Source organism: Suncus etruscus, chromosome 8 (assembly GCF_024139225.1).
Source record: "Suncus etruscus isolate mSunEtr1 chromosome 8, mSunEtr1.pri.cur, whole genome shotgun sequence".
Lineage (NCBI taxonomy): Eukaryota > Metazoa > Chordata > Mammalia > Eulipotyphla > Soricidae > Suncus > Suncus etruscus.
Window position 1 is genome coordinate 75,807,897 of NC_064855.1, and position 18,782 is coordinate 75,826,678.

At 40.4% G+C, this 18,782-nt stretch overlaps 1 protein-coding gene across 2 annotated transcripts in view; it reads left to right on the forward strand.

The window, feature by feature from the left end:
- Positions 1-14,649: 14,649 nt before the first annotated feature.
- The window catches only part of PCDH17 (protocadherin 17), a 96,874-nt gene continuing 92,741 nt past the window's right edge, over positions 14,650-18,782 (forward strand). For both annotated transcript variants that reach the window (XM_049778936.1, XM_049778937.1), the window contains exon 1: positions 14,650-17,553. In XM_049778936.1, the coding sequence (XP_049634893.1) occupies positions 14,968-17,553 (2,586 nt within the window). In that variant the 5' untranslated portion in view covers positions 14,650-14,967. The remainder of the gene's footprint in view (positions 17,554-18,782) is intronic.

The window sequence follows — 18,782 nt, forward strand, 5'->3', positions numbered from 1 at the left end:
AAATGCCATGTAACATTTTGAGAACTTATCTGTTCTCTCTACCATTATGTTTATGCAGCCACACATCAGGAGCAAGTGAAAAAGTAAACAAAGGTAAAATTATGAATCAGTTACATGTTTACAAGTAAACATATAAATCAAAAGAAATTTTCAAACATGAGAAATAAGTTATAAATAAATTGAAATGTCAAACAATAAATAACATTTCTAACCATTTTGAAAATATGAAAATCATTGCTGTGTAGGATGGTTACAATATTGGTAATGATAAATAATTATGACTGAGTTTTCGAAAGAAATGTATAATTTCCAAGTATTAATTATATCCATTTTTGCCATAATTTAGGTACAATGGAACTAATACTGTAATAATAGAGACACTTGTTTATAGAGTTAGCAAAATTCTTCCCAAATATCATTTGGAACCACAAATTTTCGTCAAAATTAATCTGCAGAAAATCCTATGATTTGCTTATTGAAAAAATAAAAGCAAAGGTCAAGTAATATTTCTAAATGCATTATCTATCATAAATAACCTGAACTGAAACATGATTTTCAGAAATTTAAGATATAATTAATAATAATCATATCCCAATTTTGTAATTATAATATCATAGAATTATATCTTAAATATATTTATGGGTACTTATTGGAAACATCTTACTGCATATACTTAACACCAATTAACTTGCTTGCAGCTTATGTTGTATTCATTTTAAATATATCAGGATAGTGGTAGATGGATTGAGTTAGAAATAGAGATATATAACTTAGTTTTAATTAATTCACACTTCTTGAGAAAAGCTAGTATGAGTATGATCCTAACCCAAGTCACTAATGAAGCAATTTTGTGTATATCTATGACAAATAAATGGAAGTAGAAAGGTATTGTTATTTAAGTTCTGGGTGTACAATTACATTACAATACATTCACCATATACCATATATACCTGAGTATGAGCCACCTCCATAATTTTACCCTAAATACTGGGAAAACTTAGTGATTCGAGTATAAACAGAGGTGGAAAATGCAGCAGCCACTAGTAAATTTCAAAAATAAAATATATACCCAAAACAATTACAATAATTGAGGAATAAGTAGGTTAAATGTTTTTCAGTATAGTGCAGATTATTGTGGTTTAAATAGTTCATTGGCATGCAGTTCAGTTCAGCTGACTATGTCTTCAGTTCAGCTGTGACTTGTGGACTGAGACGAAGTACCACACCCTTCAATAGATGGCAGAAGATGAATGGAGACTACGTGCATTTAATTCGGTGTGCATGCCCTTCAATCACATAACCTGTATGACCCAAGTATAAGATGAGTTTTGTGCCAAAACTCGGCTTATACTCGAGTATATGTAGTAAGTAGTTCCACTATCACTCCACCACTCTCCAGGTCCTTTCTCTTTTGTCTGTTTTTCTACACTCTATCCTACTTTGGAATGTAAATTGTAACCAAATCAATACTTATTTTTGTATGTTTTTCCATCTACACCTGATAATCTCCTGGCTCTGTGCTCAGCGTGCATGAGGGACAATATGTGATGAGAGGAATGGAATCTGTGTCAACAAATGTAAGGCTTTACCCTATTACTATCCCTCTGGCCCAAACTCAATGATTTCTTATTCCAATGACATATATAGAAATTGTTCTGTTCATCGTTAACTGCTTTCACAATAACTCTAAAAGGTCAAGAAAATATATTCTCCAGCCAATATTTAAAATCAATGAATAAAGAAAAGCATGTTAAAGCATGAGAAGTGGCTTTTACTTTGGAGAGGGATTGGAAAGAACAAAGACTAGAGAAGAATGTTACATACACAGAATCAAAGATCCACTCCTAGCGCCTGGTAAGTAGTATGAGCTTATGGAATTCATGAAATATCTTTTGTGATGTATATTATTTTTAGAAACAAGCTAAACAATTTCTGTCTCTCTCATGCACACAAACAACTTGAATCCAAATGCTGTAGAACTTGCACAAACTTATAGTGGTTTCTTTTGTAGTAGTTTCATTGAGTTGCCTACATATCAAGTAAGATGATTTCCTAAATCTTTCCTTTCCATTGGCATTGCGTTCTGAAATGTGGTAGAAACACATTTCAAAGTTGCACTGGGCTGTTTATTTTGTTGTCTTTGTCCACAATGTCTTTTTCTATCCACAGAAAGCAGCTCTGTGAATAGAATTGAAAATTGACACATAGCCACATATACATTTACCCCATGTATTGATCATCTTTTAAATTCAAATAGCAGGGCCTAAACAATTGTAAAGTAGGTAGGAACTTGCATTGTATGTGTTCTTCCATCAGGGTCTGATCCCCAGCATTTGCACCTGTGCCCACTCCAAAATTGATTCCTGAATTAAGAGCCAGAACTAAACCTTAAGCACACTGCACTATACACCCACCTGCCGAAATAAAAGAAAACCAAATATCAGGAAACTAATTCTGTGCCGTTTTATTGTTTGGTTTGGTTTGGTTTGGGGGCCACATTGGCAATTCTAAGGACTGACTCCTGGTTTTGATCTCAGAAATTACTGCTTATATGCTTGGGAGATCATATACAGTGTTAAAAATCCTTTCTTGGGGCCGGGCGGTGGCGCTAAAGGTAAGGTGCCTGCCTTGCCTGCGCTAGCCTAGGACGGACCACGGTTCGATCCCCCGGTGTCCCATATGGTCCCCCAAGCCAGGAGCAACTTCTGAGCACATAGCCAGGAGTAACCCCTGAGCGTTACCGGGTGTGGCCCAAAAACCAAAAAAAAAAAAAAATCCTTTCTTTATATTTATCTTTGTTCTTATTTGGAGGTCATTTCCAGCAGAGCTCAGGACTTAATCCTTGCTCTGTGCACAGGTCTAATTACTGGCAGTGCTCAGGGAAATACATGAGAAACCAGGGAATAAATCCAAGTCAGTCTCAGGCAAGGTAAGCATCTCAAGTACTTCACCCTACCATATTTTATGATTCTTGATTTACCTCATTCTTTTTTTGTTTTTCTTTTAATTTTTCCTATTGACATCGAATTTTCTGTACCAATCATTTTTACTTTACTTTATTTATTGATCCATTAATTTCTTTTCTCTGAATTTTAAGTAGCTAAAATATGTTATCTATTTCTTCAAGTATTTTTGCCATTTTTATTTTGCCATTTGACTTGCACCTTTTATATTTTGACATGATTTCTCTTCCATTGTCATTTCTTCAAGTTTCTTGGGTTTGCTATTTGAACAATATTTTTAAGAATATGAAGTAGAATTTCTAGGAAACTTTCTTTTATTCTGAATCAAACCCCTTTTCTAAAAAAGATATGTGTTTTAATGTCTCAATCTAGTCATAGAACTTTCACTTGCAGTAACCAGATTTAGGAATAATGCATTTATCCCATTTATCCCATCCATCTTACCAGAGGAAAATCATTGGGTAACAAACAATTTCCCTGAGTCATTATGCAGATTTTGGTCAGATTTTGACAAAAGTAATTATTGGCTCAGTCATTTAATGCACTTTGCATAACTATTCTCAAAGCAAAACATATAATCACCCTCTCCACACAGCATGCTCTTTTGGCTTCATACTGTGGCACATGATATTTTCTGTTTTCCAGGTTTCTTCTTTTTTGAAGAGAAGCAGCTCTGGAAATTAAGACTGAGACATTTCCATTAATCCAGTCTCATCTAAAGTAAGTGTTTAAAACACTCTTAGCGTTCAAATATGCCATCATCACTCTTTCCACAAAGATGAAGAAATTTATATTTTAAAAATATTTTTATCATAATTTTTACAAACTTAGGGAATAGCCGTGAGGTGCAGAGATAGCAACAGTTTACTCTGAGATTAAGACAAATTAGACAAGACTAAGACGTTGCTTAGTGACATAGATTGCTTTTCTTTACTGTGCACAATCCTTTGAAACAAATACTTCAACTTTCTTTTAAGTTTGTCAATTTTTACCTAAACTTCTAAGAGGTTTCACTGTGACATCCAAGTGTCCAAGATGTTTGCAATCTCAATGGATCACAGGGAATTTCATGTGTTATTCTTCATAAAAACAATTTAAAAAATAGGTAATTTTCTGCATACAGTTATTAAACATTGGGGAAAACAGAAAGGAAAAACCATTGGCCTGAAAACAGGGTGTCCCTACCTATGAAGTATCCTGCCATCAGACCAACTATAGGCTCTGGGCATACTAAATTGTTTAAAGCCAAAGTTGTTCTTCACAGTCTTAGGAAAAGTTCTCTATCCTGTATTTTTCTATAAAATTAAGAATTAAAAGTAGAAAAAGGATGAGGGCCAGGTCCCAAGTGGTCTCAGGTTGACACTGGTGGTGAATGGCCCTAATTCACTGTCACTATATGCCTGAAATCCAACTATGAAAGACTTTGTAAATCACAATAGTTTCAAAAAAAAAAAAGTAATTTTCTAAATTTTATATTTTTATAGAAATAAAATGAAAATTGAGGTCTGAAAATTTCACCAAATTCTTGGAAGTACCACTAGCTAACGAGTCATATCAACATTTTTAGACTGTTGTTAATCTATGCTTGCTAAAATAGTTGTCATAATTTTTAAACCTTTACTTTTTATGCCCTCTCTCTCTCTCTCTGCTCTTGCCTTTTCTCATCTGCAATGCCCTTTATCATTCAGAAGATAGACTATATGTCCATCATTCACCAGAGTGGAAAGACCTATCTCTCTCAAAGGACTTGTTGCTGTTAAACCTGTACAAGTAGTAAAGGCTGCTATGGGAAATCTTTGCTGCTGTTTGTAAGATTCACTTATATTCACAGTAGTTATAATCACTTAAGGTTTTTATGGCAAATAAATATTTAGGTCAAAATAAAAGACCTTTCTTCATACATTGTGTTTCTGAAAATTTTAATATATCCTTATGTTTGCAGTGCATCATGCAGATTTCTTTCATAAGTAAAGTTGCTTTTGGATAACCTTACAAAACAAAACTTCCTGAGATTTTGCACACTGATCACTGATCAAGTATGAGTAATTTGTACAATATTTGTATAAACTGAATCACCATCAATTTGCCACAAAAGACTCTAGCATTCAGTTTAAGCTTAAAAGTGTCCCTTGTCATTATATTTAATCACTGTTGCTACTTATTGATATTCCTCAGAATATTATTAATTTATCTTTCGATCCATGGCTAGACAGAGCAATACGGATAGTTTTTTTAATCCTCATTTAATTTTTTCTCTGATTCTGATGTCCTGATCAATTTAGAAAGAAAAATTGATTGTTCCAAGTCATCTAATTACTACTATGGTTCATGCTCCAAACTTAACCTCTGTTCATTTTTCTAAAAAGAGTTGTTTATTACATAAATAAATACAGATATATCTAAATCATTTTTTATTTATGTTTATGGAGTTATGAATAAATTAATATTTTTAGTAATTTTGGTAAGTAATAAAGAGACTTATCGAGTACTAAATTTAAACAAGTTCCTCAGTGTTTCATATAACTAATATAAGCTAATTTTCTATCACAATTTTGGCAGTTCATAAATAACCAAAACCTTATTCTGAATTTCTGCTCTCATCTTGTCTAGGCACAAGAGACAATGATTTAGAGAGCTATTGGTACTATAAGAATATCATGTTAGAAATTCTATTTTATCTTTTTGTTGTTTGTTTGTTTGGGGGTCAAACCCAGCTGTGATCGATGCTTACTCTTCATTCTGTGCTTAGAACTACCCCTCATGGGGAACCATATGTTGTGCTGGAGTTTGAATTCAGGTCTGCCACGTGCCAGGCAAAAGCCCTTCCCACTAGTATGTTGCTTCTGCACTGAAAAATTGGTTTTAGTAGCTCCAAAAATCAAGCCAGATACAAGGAATTTTAAAGATGACTATTTCCCCAGTAAATCCTTTTATTTTACAATGATAATGACTGTAAAAAAATCACTTGAGAAAAAAAGAAATAATTTTATTGGATGCATACTTATTTATTTATGTTTGTGTGTGAGGGCAACAAACAAAAGATGCTTTGCTAAAACAAAGTATATTGTTTCCAGGGTGATAGACTAACGCTGTTTAACAGTCCTTGGTTTTCAATTGAACTGCACTGGATTTTTAAAAGATAAGAATAAATAATATGCTTAGCTCACTGAAAAGAGAAATTTACATAAGTAGAATATAATTATCCAAGTAAGACTTTGTCTCTGAGTCTTGGGAGGGTTAATGATTTTGATGATAATTAAAATGCATAGAAACTGAAGAGCACTTATTTGCTTTCTGAAAGCTCGATGTATTTTCCTCTTCTATTTCCATTGATTTCTATGTGATAGCTATACAATAGGATGTTTAACTTCCTTATAATAATGGGAAGAAACATGTAGCCCATTATGTCTATAAGTGATTATAAGCTTTGGGGTTTTGCGTCACCTGAAAGAAAGGACCTCCAGTGACACAGCCTTATGAAGCAACATTTCAGGTCATCATCACAAAACTGACTCTGAGGAAAGAGTGCCACCTACTGAAGCAAATTTCCCGGGTTTCTTCAAAGGGCTGGCTTCTCAGCTTTAATAATGTCCTAACATACTTAACCATAAGAAATAATAGAATTGCTGCATCATGCATGAAATGCATATTATCTTTGTTTCCAGCTTTAGCCACTTTATTTGAACAATTCAGCAGCTACCTATATAAATTAACTATTCATTCATAACTTTCCATTTATTTTAATACATAGTACACAAAATTGAACAAACCTATTTCTTAAGGAAAATTATTTAAGTAAATTCCTCTTCTTATTTTCAAAGTGACCTCAAGGGGGTGCTAGTATGTAACTTCATATAGGGCAAAGAGTTGAGTTTTCCTAAATGAAACCTTATCTTTTTAGCGAAGTTAGGAAAAGATATGAATGTTTTACTTAGAATCTATAAAGCTCAAATGAACAATTTCATTTACACAAATTTCTTGAAAATATAAATACACTAGATGTAATGTAGCATATATATTCTGTCTGAAAAATTTTTGTTTCTGTGTTTTTGTTTCTTTCTCTTTGTTACTTTCTCAAATTCTATACATACAAGTGTATATGCATAGTATTTAAACCACATCAAATAATTATTTAAAATAAAGATCATAAATTTAAGTTAAGTTGCAATCCTTTACAATAAATTTTCTGATGGGGCCAAGTAGATAGTATATTGGGAAATTTTTTATCTTACATAACTTAATCCCTGGAAGTGCACAAAGACGGTGTCCAGAGCCCAGATTTCAACGAGGAGCATGACCTAAGCATTTCAGAAATGAACCAAAGGCAAAACAATCAAATAAAAAACCCATCAAGATTCTAAAATATAGTCTATCATTACTAAGTTATGAATATTCCCTTCTATTATTCATTATTATTATGTAAGTTTTAATAGTAAATTAAAATACACTAAACAATTGTAAATTTAATTTATGTATTATGTAAATTTTAATTAACATACTTTTCATGTTTTATAGGATTAATCTAGTAATTTTATGTTTAATACTAAATCATTGGAAATGGTCTAAATGTTGAAGGTGGGAAGTGTCTAATGGTATATTGCATCATAACATATGCATAAAATGTAATTAAAATATACTTTAAATAGTAAAAATTAAAATTACTTAGAATTAAAAATATTTAATTTACAACATTAAATATTAACAGAAATGTTTATCATTTTTTATTTTTACATGGACTAATTTTTCAAAATACATTAAAAACATTTCTCTGAAGTTAAAAAATGAAAGCTTATATTAGTTGATCTTATAATTATATAAAAAGGAGAAGCATATGTTTCTGTTATTAACATATTATTAGTGTTAATTTGTCACTTGTTTAAAAGTAAAACCTTAATATGAGCAGTTGCCCAATAACTGTATTAAAAATGAGTCACAAATATCTCCAAAAGACAATAGAAAGAATGGGAACTAACTTTGAAAGAAAAACAAGCTATAATTTGAATAATAACATATAAAATGTAAACCTTCTTACTTATGATAAATAAAACATTTTATCTGTTAAGTATATTGTTTTAAAATTCTCTGTTCACAAATATAATATATGAGGCCAGTTAGTAAAATAAAGTTTTAAATGATGGAGAAAAAATAATGGTGAGACAAATTCTTTTTTTTTTTTTTTTTTTTTTTTTTGTGGTTTTTGGGTCACATCCGGCTGTGCTCAAGGGTTTTTCCTGGCTCTGTGCTCAGAAACTGCTCCTGGCAGGCACGGGGGACCATATGGGACGCCAGGATTCGAACCGATGACCTTCTGCATGAAAGGTAAACACCTTACCTCCATGCCATCTCTCTGGCCCCGGAAAGTTTGGTCTCTTGTGGCTTCTTTTTTTTTGTTTGTTTGTTTTTGGGCCACACCCGGCTGTGCTCAGGGGTTACTCCTGGCTCTATGCTCAGAAATCGCTCCTGGCAGGCACGGGGGACCATATGGGACACCAGGATTCGAACCAACCACCTTGGGTCATGGATCGGCTGCTTGCACGGCAAACGCCGCTGTGCTATCTCGTGACAAATTCTTAATCATATAAACAGTGGACTTGTTGAAAATATCAATATCAAACAATTATCCTAAGAGCTGCATTTCAGTAAACTCAAGAATGTAATAAGCAAGACCAATTTTGAAGAAAAATTGTTGCCAATTTGACTTATAATTATAATTTAAATCTCAGTGCTATAGTTACAACTAAAATATTTATTTTAAAGAATGTCATATTTCTAAGGGAGAGGTAAATTGTTTAAATAACTAAGTTTTATAAAATACCAACTTTGGGCAGTCTATTAAAATAATGTTAGTTTAAATAATAAATGGCATAGTTTTAGTTGGACAATATGTCAATAAAAATAAACCATTATATTTTTGTTTGAATTCATTTTACCACAACAGATTAAAAAATTGACAGAGTGAGCTATATTAACCATTAAATGTTATGTTTAATTAAATCTTTTTAATAAATATTTACATATATTTATATTAAAATATATTATATTATTTAATATTTGAGATGTATATGCTAATAAAAGGTTAAGTATACTATTATTTTAAAGATGGGGCTCTAATTTTAGATATAATCATAATCATAAATCAAATTTTCTTTCAGAAATATGAAATTATGGCAGTATTATTTGCACAACACAGCATTGTTCAGCATTCAACTTGATGTCTTTGTCTACAATCTATTTTACACCACCTACTAATAAGTTGAAATGTTTAGCCATATTTATATCATCCAACTTAAATCAATGTTTTAATAGTTAAAATTTTTTCAATAGTTGTGATATAAAAATATTGAAGTTTTGAGATGGCCAATTATTAATAGTGATTATAGATTTAAAATGTGTCTTTTTGAAAGGCATACAAATGTATTTTAGTATATTTTATCTTAAAATAACATGGGGGTAAGAATTAAGGTTGAAATTAAGTATTTTTCAGTCATGTTAGTCTTTAACAACAAAAAATTATAAATTAGATCTGAAAATAAAATATAAGTGAAGTATTTAAAATGTTGTCCCTTTTGGGTGAGGAACTCCCATAAGCATGGTAGTTCTTTTTCCACACGATAGGGGGAGGTATGACATAATTGCTCTAGAGATGCTGATCATATTAATGTTAATGCATCTCAAATCACTAATTACTTCTTAGATCCCCAAAATGAATCTAATTTAGACTTATCAATGAATCTTTTCCTAATTTTTTAAATTCCATTGTCTTTTTGCTGTGTGTCCATAATTATTAGTATTTTGTGCTTTTTCTTGATTGTGTTATTCAAAAAAGGAGCCACAATTGTATCATGCTAAACAATGTTTTAAAATGGAGTGAATTATTTTCAATTAAGTTAGTTGCTGGTTTGAAAGCCTCAATGACACTTCAACTTCCAGGACACATACATTGGGATGAAGACATAAAAAGGTGAAGTTGTGTTGCACTGGTGAGGGATGTGTGTGCTCTGTTTATGACTGAAACCCAACTACAATCACACTTACAATAATGGTGCTTAAAAAAAAGATTTTATTTAAAAATAAAGGTGAAGTTGTAACAAGGCAGTATATTTAACCATTGACTCAGCAAAAGCAGATAAATGCAAAGACCTAGTGCCTCAGGTTAGTACAAGTATTTGTGTGACAGATTATTTTGATTATACAAAGATATTTTTTAACGTTTAAAGAGAATTTTTTTTAACATTTAAAGAGATCCTCTTTGAATTTTTAACTATTGGTAATGACTTAAAAGTATGAATTTTGGATTCAAATAAGACAGCAATTCAGTTTACAAACCATCTCATTGAATCCTTTAGAAAGCAAATAGTTCTTTTACTTGAATCTTGAAGCAATTGCCTCAATGGGAATCATCAGAACTTACATGTAATTGGTCTGGATTTGATATTTTTAAATTTTGAATGATTCACGTGACTGACTTTTATCTACTTCATTCACAATCAATTAATGGTAACTTAACTGTAGTATTTATGAATCGCAATTGATATTTTTAGCAATCAAAAAAACTCACCATTTCTATTCCAATACTTGAATTTTCTCTTTAGTTCTTAGATCTTTCCCAGAAAAACTGGATCGCTTATAAATAAATCATCACTGTGGCTATTTGTGATAATAGCATTCAAAAACAAGAATCCCAAATTATGAATTAAAGTTGCAGCAGTAGTTAAAGAAGAAGTCCATGAATATGTGTGTGTGTGTGTGTGTGTGTGTGTGTGTGTGTGTGTGTTTCTGAGGGGCTATGTGGGTGGATTGTGGTAGTTCTGGTGGTAGAGGTGGTGGTATTAAACTTAATAAACATAATCTTTAATAGATAATCCACTAATCTGAACATCTGATACACTGATCTGGATATCTGTGATATTTCAGTCTATCCCTAGTGGAAACACTGGGCAAACGTGGTTTACAAATACAAATATTTGGCTTTCATAGTTAAAATACAAATATCTGAGGGTCTTTAAAGAATAGGATTCTAGTGTACAAAAAAAGCTGTGTGTGTGTGTGTGTGTGTGTGTGTGTGTGTGTGTGTGTGTGTTGTCGCACAGAGTTGGTCCATTTTTCACTTGAATCAAGTGGGCGACTGCCTAGTGTCGGACCCTCTTAAATCTATTATTTAGCCAGATTTGAGAAAACTCGAATCGACAGTGAGCCCTTCTCCTAAAGGAGAGGCCTTTATACTCCAGAGACACATGGCCTCTCATCACTGGGCTTCTGCTTTCCTTCTGAAACACTTTCATAATCATGCGTCTGTCCTTGCATGGGTGCCTGGGGACAGCTGGGTTTTTTTGTTGTTGTTGTTGCTTGTTTTGTTGTGTTGTGTTGTGTTGTGTTTTTTTTTCTCTCAGGATCAAGAAAAGTTCCGTGTGGATTGCTGTTGCTCAGGATGCAACATTTGCACCAGCGCGGGCGAGCAGAAGCGGGCGCGCAAGCGCGCCAGCACACACGCTCGCTCGCTGCAACTCCACGTACTTGTCCCAGCCCCCATCACACACACATCACACACACAAACACACACACTCCCACACGTATAAGCAAGCATTGCACATGCATGCATTGCACATGCACAGCCACGGAAAGCCTGTGCCTTAACATAAATTTGTGGAGGGTGACGAGATTGTGTGTGTGTGTGTGTGTGTGTCTGTGTGTGTGTGTGCAAAACCCACCAGGAAAACCGCAGCTACCGTATTCTGCAAAGCACGCTGCGAATCCTTTGCCTGTGTACTTCTGATTAAAAAAATAAATAAAATAAATAAAAATGCAATCTCTGTCAAACTTTTTAGAATTATCTCTTCCCAAGGAAGCCGGTGCAGGAGCTAATCCCGGTAACTAGCTAAGGCTCTGGCGACAAACAGGCGAGGCCCTCTGGGCACTGCCACCAGAGCCTCCACGCAAGCTTTCTCCAGCCCTGCAGGTCTCTCAGCGAACTGATCTAATCAATGGCTCCGAAGCTCCCGTGCTGCTGGCCCCGCCCCCGCCAGTCTGCTTCCCGCTTCCCATTGGGCGTGGGCCGAGGGGGCGGGGCCTGACTCCTCCCTCCGATTGGCTGGCCGGGAAGCAGTATCAATGTTTAAGCGGCGGCGTGAGGTGAATAGAGTCAGTCAGCTTGAGGCGCTGAGGAGAAAGCTGGGACTGACTGCGCGGCTCGTCTCTGCGGCAGCGGAGGAGGGCGGCTGAGGAGACAGACTCTCGCTGTACTCCAACTGTTGAATCGAATTTGCACCTTTTCTTTCAAGCTCCCTCCGAGGCTTTGCTGGAGGAGATGGATTTATTGGCTTGGCCGTCCTACACGTCTTTCCTAGGCCGGTGAACTGACAGAGACCACCCCGACCAGAAAAAAAAAAGGGAGGGGGGGTGGTGGTGGAAGCAAACCCTGCACAGATAACTATGAACATCATTTTTTATTTTTTGCTGGACTTTTTTTGAGTAAAGACTATTAAGAAGGAAAATCTTGAACTGGGATGCGAGGCTAGACCACCGGAATTCTATAAAACCCACCCCAATACTTTGGAAGATTTGGGGGGGAATAGCTCAAGCCTAACCAAGAGGAAACCTTTTTTTTTCTCTTTTTTTCTTTATTTTTTCCTAAATAAATAAAAACACCTAGCAGAATAAACAACCTTGTTTTTCTTCCAGAAACCTCGGACTTCAGCAGAAAGAGGTAGAGTAAAAAAAAAAAGTGCTGCTAGATTCAGCTTCACCTGCTTCCTTCCCTCTTCTCCTCCTCCCGTTCTATCGCTTTTTTGCGCCCCCCCCGCCCCCCAACCATCATCCGCTATTGCTCCAAAACATGAATCTGCCTTTTTTTTTCTTTCTCCAGAGTGAGTCAGAGAAAGCCTTAAGAAGAAGCCGCAACTAAGGTCTGTCAAGGCAGCACGGTGAGGAGAGAGAGTGAATCCCATTCGTCCCGCTGCTGCTTTCTGACTCATCGGGCTGATCGGAACACCTGCATTTTTCTGGATGTGTCATACCCGTTCCTCCAGGCGCCTGGAGACCCCGAAATAAGGTGTCAGCTGCACCTCTCTGTGACAGCCCCTCGAAGGTAGCTCGGCTCCTCGAGGTGGGAGCATCCGATTTGGACCTCTTTGGCTGCAGCTTCCCATCCACCGCCACACCATCACCCCCCACCCTGCCCTCCCGGGCGCCCAGAGAGAGAGACTGTACAAGCGAGACTGCAGAATACATCACGCCAAACCTTGATGTGCTGCTTTTCATCCAGCCTTTCCTCCTCCTAGTAAAGGAGAGAAAAAAAAAAAAGAAAGAAAGAATGAAGGGGTGGGCACCACGCACTTTCTTCTCTTAAAATATTCGCCACTTTTATTGCACGCCAAGGTTTTTTCCCTTTCTAGATGAAGAGGACTGGGAGGCAGAGCGATTGGAAGGAGATGCTGAATAGAGAGAAAAGAGAGGCACTTGACGGCCCAGCCCTATGAATGCAGAGACTGTTTCCTTTCCTTCCCTTTTAGCGAGAGACAGCGAGAGAGTGTGCTAGGACTTGGAGGGGGCCGAGTCTCCCCCCTCCCTTCATTCCTCCTCCCACCCACCCCCCTTTGCCCTCCCAATCTGCACCTCCAACCACCACCATGAGTTGCCTGTTGATTGCCTTTCGCCGGGGAAGAGCTGCAAACTGGAATTAAACTGCGTCGAGGATCAAGTCCTGGCTCGGCCCGGAGAGAATGGGATGGTAGCGGCGGCTGGTGGCTCGGCGTAGGGGAAATCTGTGTGTGTGTTCTACGAAGGGAGGAGGAGAAAGAGAGAGAGAGAGAGAGAGGGAGAGAGAGCTGGATCTCCACCCCCACCCCTTCCCTATAGACTCACGCCGCAAATGCTGATCAGGCTCTGGCTTTCCTGACTTCGGGGGAGAGCCTTTTCCGAGGAAGAGAGGGAGGAGCCTGGCGGAGGGAGGAAACTACAAATCGGGACACTAGTTCTTTGCGCTGCATTCCCTCCCCTCCCCTTCGGCTGCTCGGAAAGGAGGGAGAGGGAGAGAAAAAGAGAGAGAGGGGAGGAAGGGAGGGTGGCAGGCAGAGCAAATACGCTTGTCTAGGAGATGCAGTCCATCGCCGCCGTTTCCTCTACCGGCAATGTAAGATTAGATCTCTAAATGCAGCAAAACACTGCCTGAAAAAAAAAATAAAAATAAAAAAGACAGAACAAGCCCGCAAAGCGAGCAAGCAGACATTTCTTTCCACCGGTCTGCAGGAAGCACCGAAATCTCTGGGACTCTCTCTCTTCTCTTCGTGACTCCTCATCCCCAGCAATTTCTCTCCCAGGGAACCGAGGAACAAGTAAGGATTTCCACTTTCTGATCTGCCTGGAGACACACCTCCCGCGCCATCCCTCCCCCCGCTGGATGCAAAGCGTGTTCCCGAGCTCTGGGCAGGCGGGCTGAAGCAGATTTTTTTTTTAATTTATTTTTTTTATTTATTTTTTTTTTGCGGCGCCCTAGCGGGAGAGCCAGGAAAACCTACAGATTTCTTCGGCGGCTCCTTCTGGTTGGGCTCCTGGACGCAATTTTCTTTTTCTGATCGCCGGCTTCATCTCTCAAGTTTCAGTCGCCCAGAAGTCCCCACCCTCCCCACCCCTGGCTCGCCGGCTCATTTCCCCCCCACCCCCCAAAGCTGCAGGGAGCCTACGCCTTTAGTCCGTGCTCCTGCGGCTTCTCTGCGCCTCGGCTCGCTCCCCTCCCACCCACCCCACACCAGTGCGGATGCTGTAGATCAACAGGTTCGGGGGAACTTGAGCGGAATCAGGCGAGCACAACCTGTGCCGCAAGCCGGGAGCCGAAGGCTTGGAAGGAAGGAAGGACACACGGACTTGTAGCTTGGCTGGCTGGCTGGCTGCTGGCTCGGCGCCGGAGCAGAGAAGCTGCGCTCCGGGGAGGTGCTCCAAGCTGGCGCGCACCCACCCTGCTCTCGCCTCTCCCGTCCGGCTGCTCTTGCCCCCAGCACCGCGATCTGGGATGTACCTTTCCATCTGTTGCTGCTTCCTCCTCTGGGCCCCTGCCCTGACGCTCAAGAACCTCAACTACTCCGTGCCGGAGGAGCAGGGGGCCGGCACGGTCATCGGGAACATCGGCAAAGATGCTCGGTTGCAGCCGGGGCTTGCTCCCGCGGAGCGCGGCGGCGGCGGCGGCGGCGGCGGGCGAGGCAAATCGGGCAGCTTCCGAGTGTTGGAGAACTCGGCACCTCACCTGCTGGACGTGGACGCCGACAGCGGGCTCCTCTACACCAAGCAACGCATCGACCGCGAGTCCCTGTGCCGCCACAACGCCAAGTGCCAGCTGTCCCTCGAGGTGTTCGCCAACGACAAGGAGATCTGCATGATCAAGGTGGAGATCCAAGACATCAACGACAACGCGCCCTCTTTCCCTTCGGATCAGATCGAGATGGACATTTCCGAAAACGCCGCCCCGGGGACCCGGTTCCCCCTCACCAGCGCGCATGACCCGGACGCGGGCGAAAACGGGCTCCGCACTTATGTGCTCACTCGCGACGATCACGGCCTCTTTGCCTTGGATGTCAAGTCCCGCGGAGACGGCACCAAGTTCCCAGAGCTGGTCATCCAGAAGGCGCTGGATCGGGAGCAGCAGAACCATCACACGCTCGTGCTGACCGCCTTGGACGGCGGCGAGCCTCCCCGTTCCGCCACGGTCCAGATCAACGTCAAAGTGATCGACTCCAACGACAACAGTCCGGTCTTCGAGGCGCCCTCCTATATGGTCGAACTCCCCGAGAACGCTCCCCTGGGCACCGTGGTCATCGACCTGAACGCCACCGACGCCGACGAGGGTCCCAACGGAGAAGTGCTGTATTCGTTCAGCAGCTACGTGCCGGACCGCGTGCGGGAGCTCTTCTCCATCGACCCCAAGACGGGCCTGATCCGCGTGAAAGGGAATTTAGACTACGAGGAGAACGGGATGCTGGAGATCGACGTGCAGGCCCGCGACCTGGGGCCCAACCCCATCCCGGCGCACTGCAAGGTCACGGTCAAGCTCATCGACCGCAACGACAACGCGCCGTCGATCGGGTTCGTCTCCGTGCGCCAGGGGGCGCTGAGCGAAGCCGCCCCGCCTGGCACTGTCATCGCCCTGGTGCGGGTCACTGACCGCGACTCGGGGAAGAACGGCCAGCTGCAGTGTCGGGTCCTGGGCGGAGGAGGGACGGGTGGAGGCGGCGGCGGAGGAGGTTTGAGCGGATCGGCGGGCTCCGTCCCCTTCAAACTCGAGGAGAACTACGACAACTTCTACACCGTGGTGACCGACCGGCCCCTGGACCGAGAGACTCAGGACGAGTACAATGTCACCATCGTGGCTCGGGACGGGGGCTCGCCGCCGCTCAACTCCACCAAGTCCTTCGCGGTGAAGATCTTGGACGAGAACGACAACCCGCCCCGGTTCACCAAGGGGCTCTACGTGCTGCAGGTGCACGAGAACAACATTCCAGGAGAGTATCTGGGTTCCGTGCTCGCCCAGGACCCCGACCTGGGTCAGAACGGCACCGTGTCCTACTCCATCCTGCCCTCCCATATCGGCGACGTGTCCATCTACACCTACGTGTCTGTGAACCCCACCAACGGGGCGATCTATGCCCTGCGCTCTTTTAACTACGAACAGACCAAGGCTTTTGAGTTCAAGGTGCTCGCGAAGGACTCGGGGGCCCCCGCGCACCTGGAGAGCAACGCCACGGTCAGGGTCACGGTGCTAGACGTGAATGACAACGCTCCCGTGATCGTCCTGCCCACGCTGCAGAACGACACGGCTGAGCTGCAGGTGCCCCGCAACGCCGGCCTGGGCTACCTGGTGAGCACCGTGCGCGCCCTGGACAGCGATTTTGGAGAGAGCGGACGCCTCACCTACGAGATCGTAGACGGCAACGACGACCACCTGTTTGAAATCGACCCCGCCAGCGGCGAGATCCGCACCCAGCACCCTTACTGGGAGGACGTGACGCCCGTGGTGGAGCTGGTGGTGAAGGTGACTGACCACGGCAAGCCCACCCTCTCCGCCGTGGCTAAACTCATCATCCGCTCAGTGAGTGGCTCCCTGCCCGAGGGGGTGCCCCGGGTGAACGGCGAGCAGCACCAGTGGGACATGTCGCTGCCACTGATCGTGACTCTGAGTACCATTTCCATCATCCTCCTAGCGGCCATGATCACCATCGCCGTCAAGTGCAAGCGCGAGAACAAGGAAATCCGCACTTACAACTGCCGCATCGCTGAGTACAGCCACCCCCAGCTGGGCGGGGGCAAGGGCAAGAAGAAGAAAATCAATAAAAATGATATCATGCTGGTGCAGAGTGAAGTGGAGGAGAGGAACGCAATGAATGTCATGAACGTGGTGAGCAGCCCTTCCCTGGCCACCTCCCCCATGTACTTTGACTACCAGACCCGCCTGCCCCTCAGCTCTCCCAGGTCAGAGGTGATGTATCTGAAACCTGCCTCCAACAACCTGACTGTCCCCCAGGGCCACGCGGGTTGTCACACCAGCTTCACTGGACAAGGAACTAATGCGAGCGAGACCCCCACCACCCGGATGTCCATTATACAGGTAGGAGACGTTTAGCATAACCCACTGGGACTTCACTTTGTTGCTTGGTATTGGAGCTGTCCTAAAACACTGCTTCGGATTAGGGCGAGCCACTGTGCCAGTAGGCAGTGAGAGAGGGGAAAGGTTCTAAATGAAAACGGTTTACACTTTATATGCCTTCCCTTAGAAGCAGTTTAAAATTGGCAAGATGTAATTGTCTTGCTGTTGTTGCACCTTATATAGTTTATTTTTATAAATTTGAAAATGTTAGCAGTCATTCAGTATTCATGCCTTGCTTTGCTGTATTTTTTCTTTGTATCATTCTTTTCATAACAAAAGATTTCCAGTGTAGAAAAAACCTGTTTTTATTTAGTCGCTTTAAACATCTTTTTTTATTTAAAGTATGATGCCAAAATGAAAGAACTGTATACTCATTTTGTAAAAAGAAGTTAACTTTTTGAAGTACAACAGGCCAGAATTCTAGAGTCTGAATTAAAAAAGTCAGTTTTTACCCCTCAGGATAGTCAGTTTTGTATTTAATATTGTGTTTTAGAGAACACATATCTCAGCTGCAACTTCCACGTGGTACATTACTGTGACTTCAGCTACAGAAATGTGGGGGGGAAAGTGCACTGAAGCTCTTCCAAAAGTCTAATACATGAAGGTGTTGGATAATGATTAGTAACTATCTATGAAATATATATATATATAATGACTAGTAACTATCTATGAAATTGTCCTGTGGTTTTTTTATCTGGTTCTTGAAGTTGTTGAGGAATGAGCTGAATAAACCATATAGTTACAAGCATATGTTGTGCTTTTGAAATAGACGGCAAAGTTGTATTAAGGCACTTCATGTTCCGTAAAGAATTCCAGAATGCATTGTATTTGCATTGTATGGGGTTTCACTAATCAAAGTGATGTTTCATATATATATTCTACAGTGTAACTAAAAGCTATCGATTAAAAAACATTTTAACAGACTATCCTGTATTTAGTGTTTGCCTAGTATCTTTCATTCACTGTTGAACTGTTTCACAGAAAGTCTAAGCTCCTTCTTATGTATAAATAAGATGAGTTATTACAAATATTGTGGGTAGGCAATACTAGAAATTTAAAATTAAATCTAACTATAAGTGACATTTAAGTGGAAGATTAGTTTGGGGAAATTAAAAAATAATATTAACATTATAAAAATATTTAATCAATCTTGACTTGATTTTTATAATAGTGTTGAATTTTATATTTCT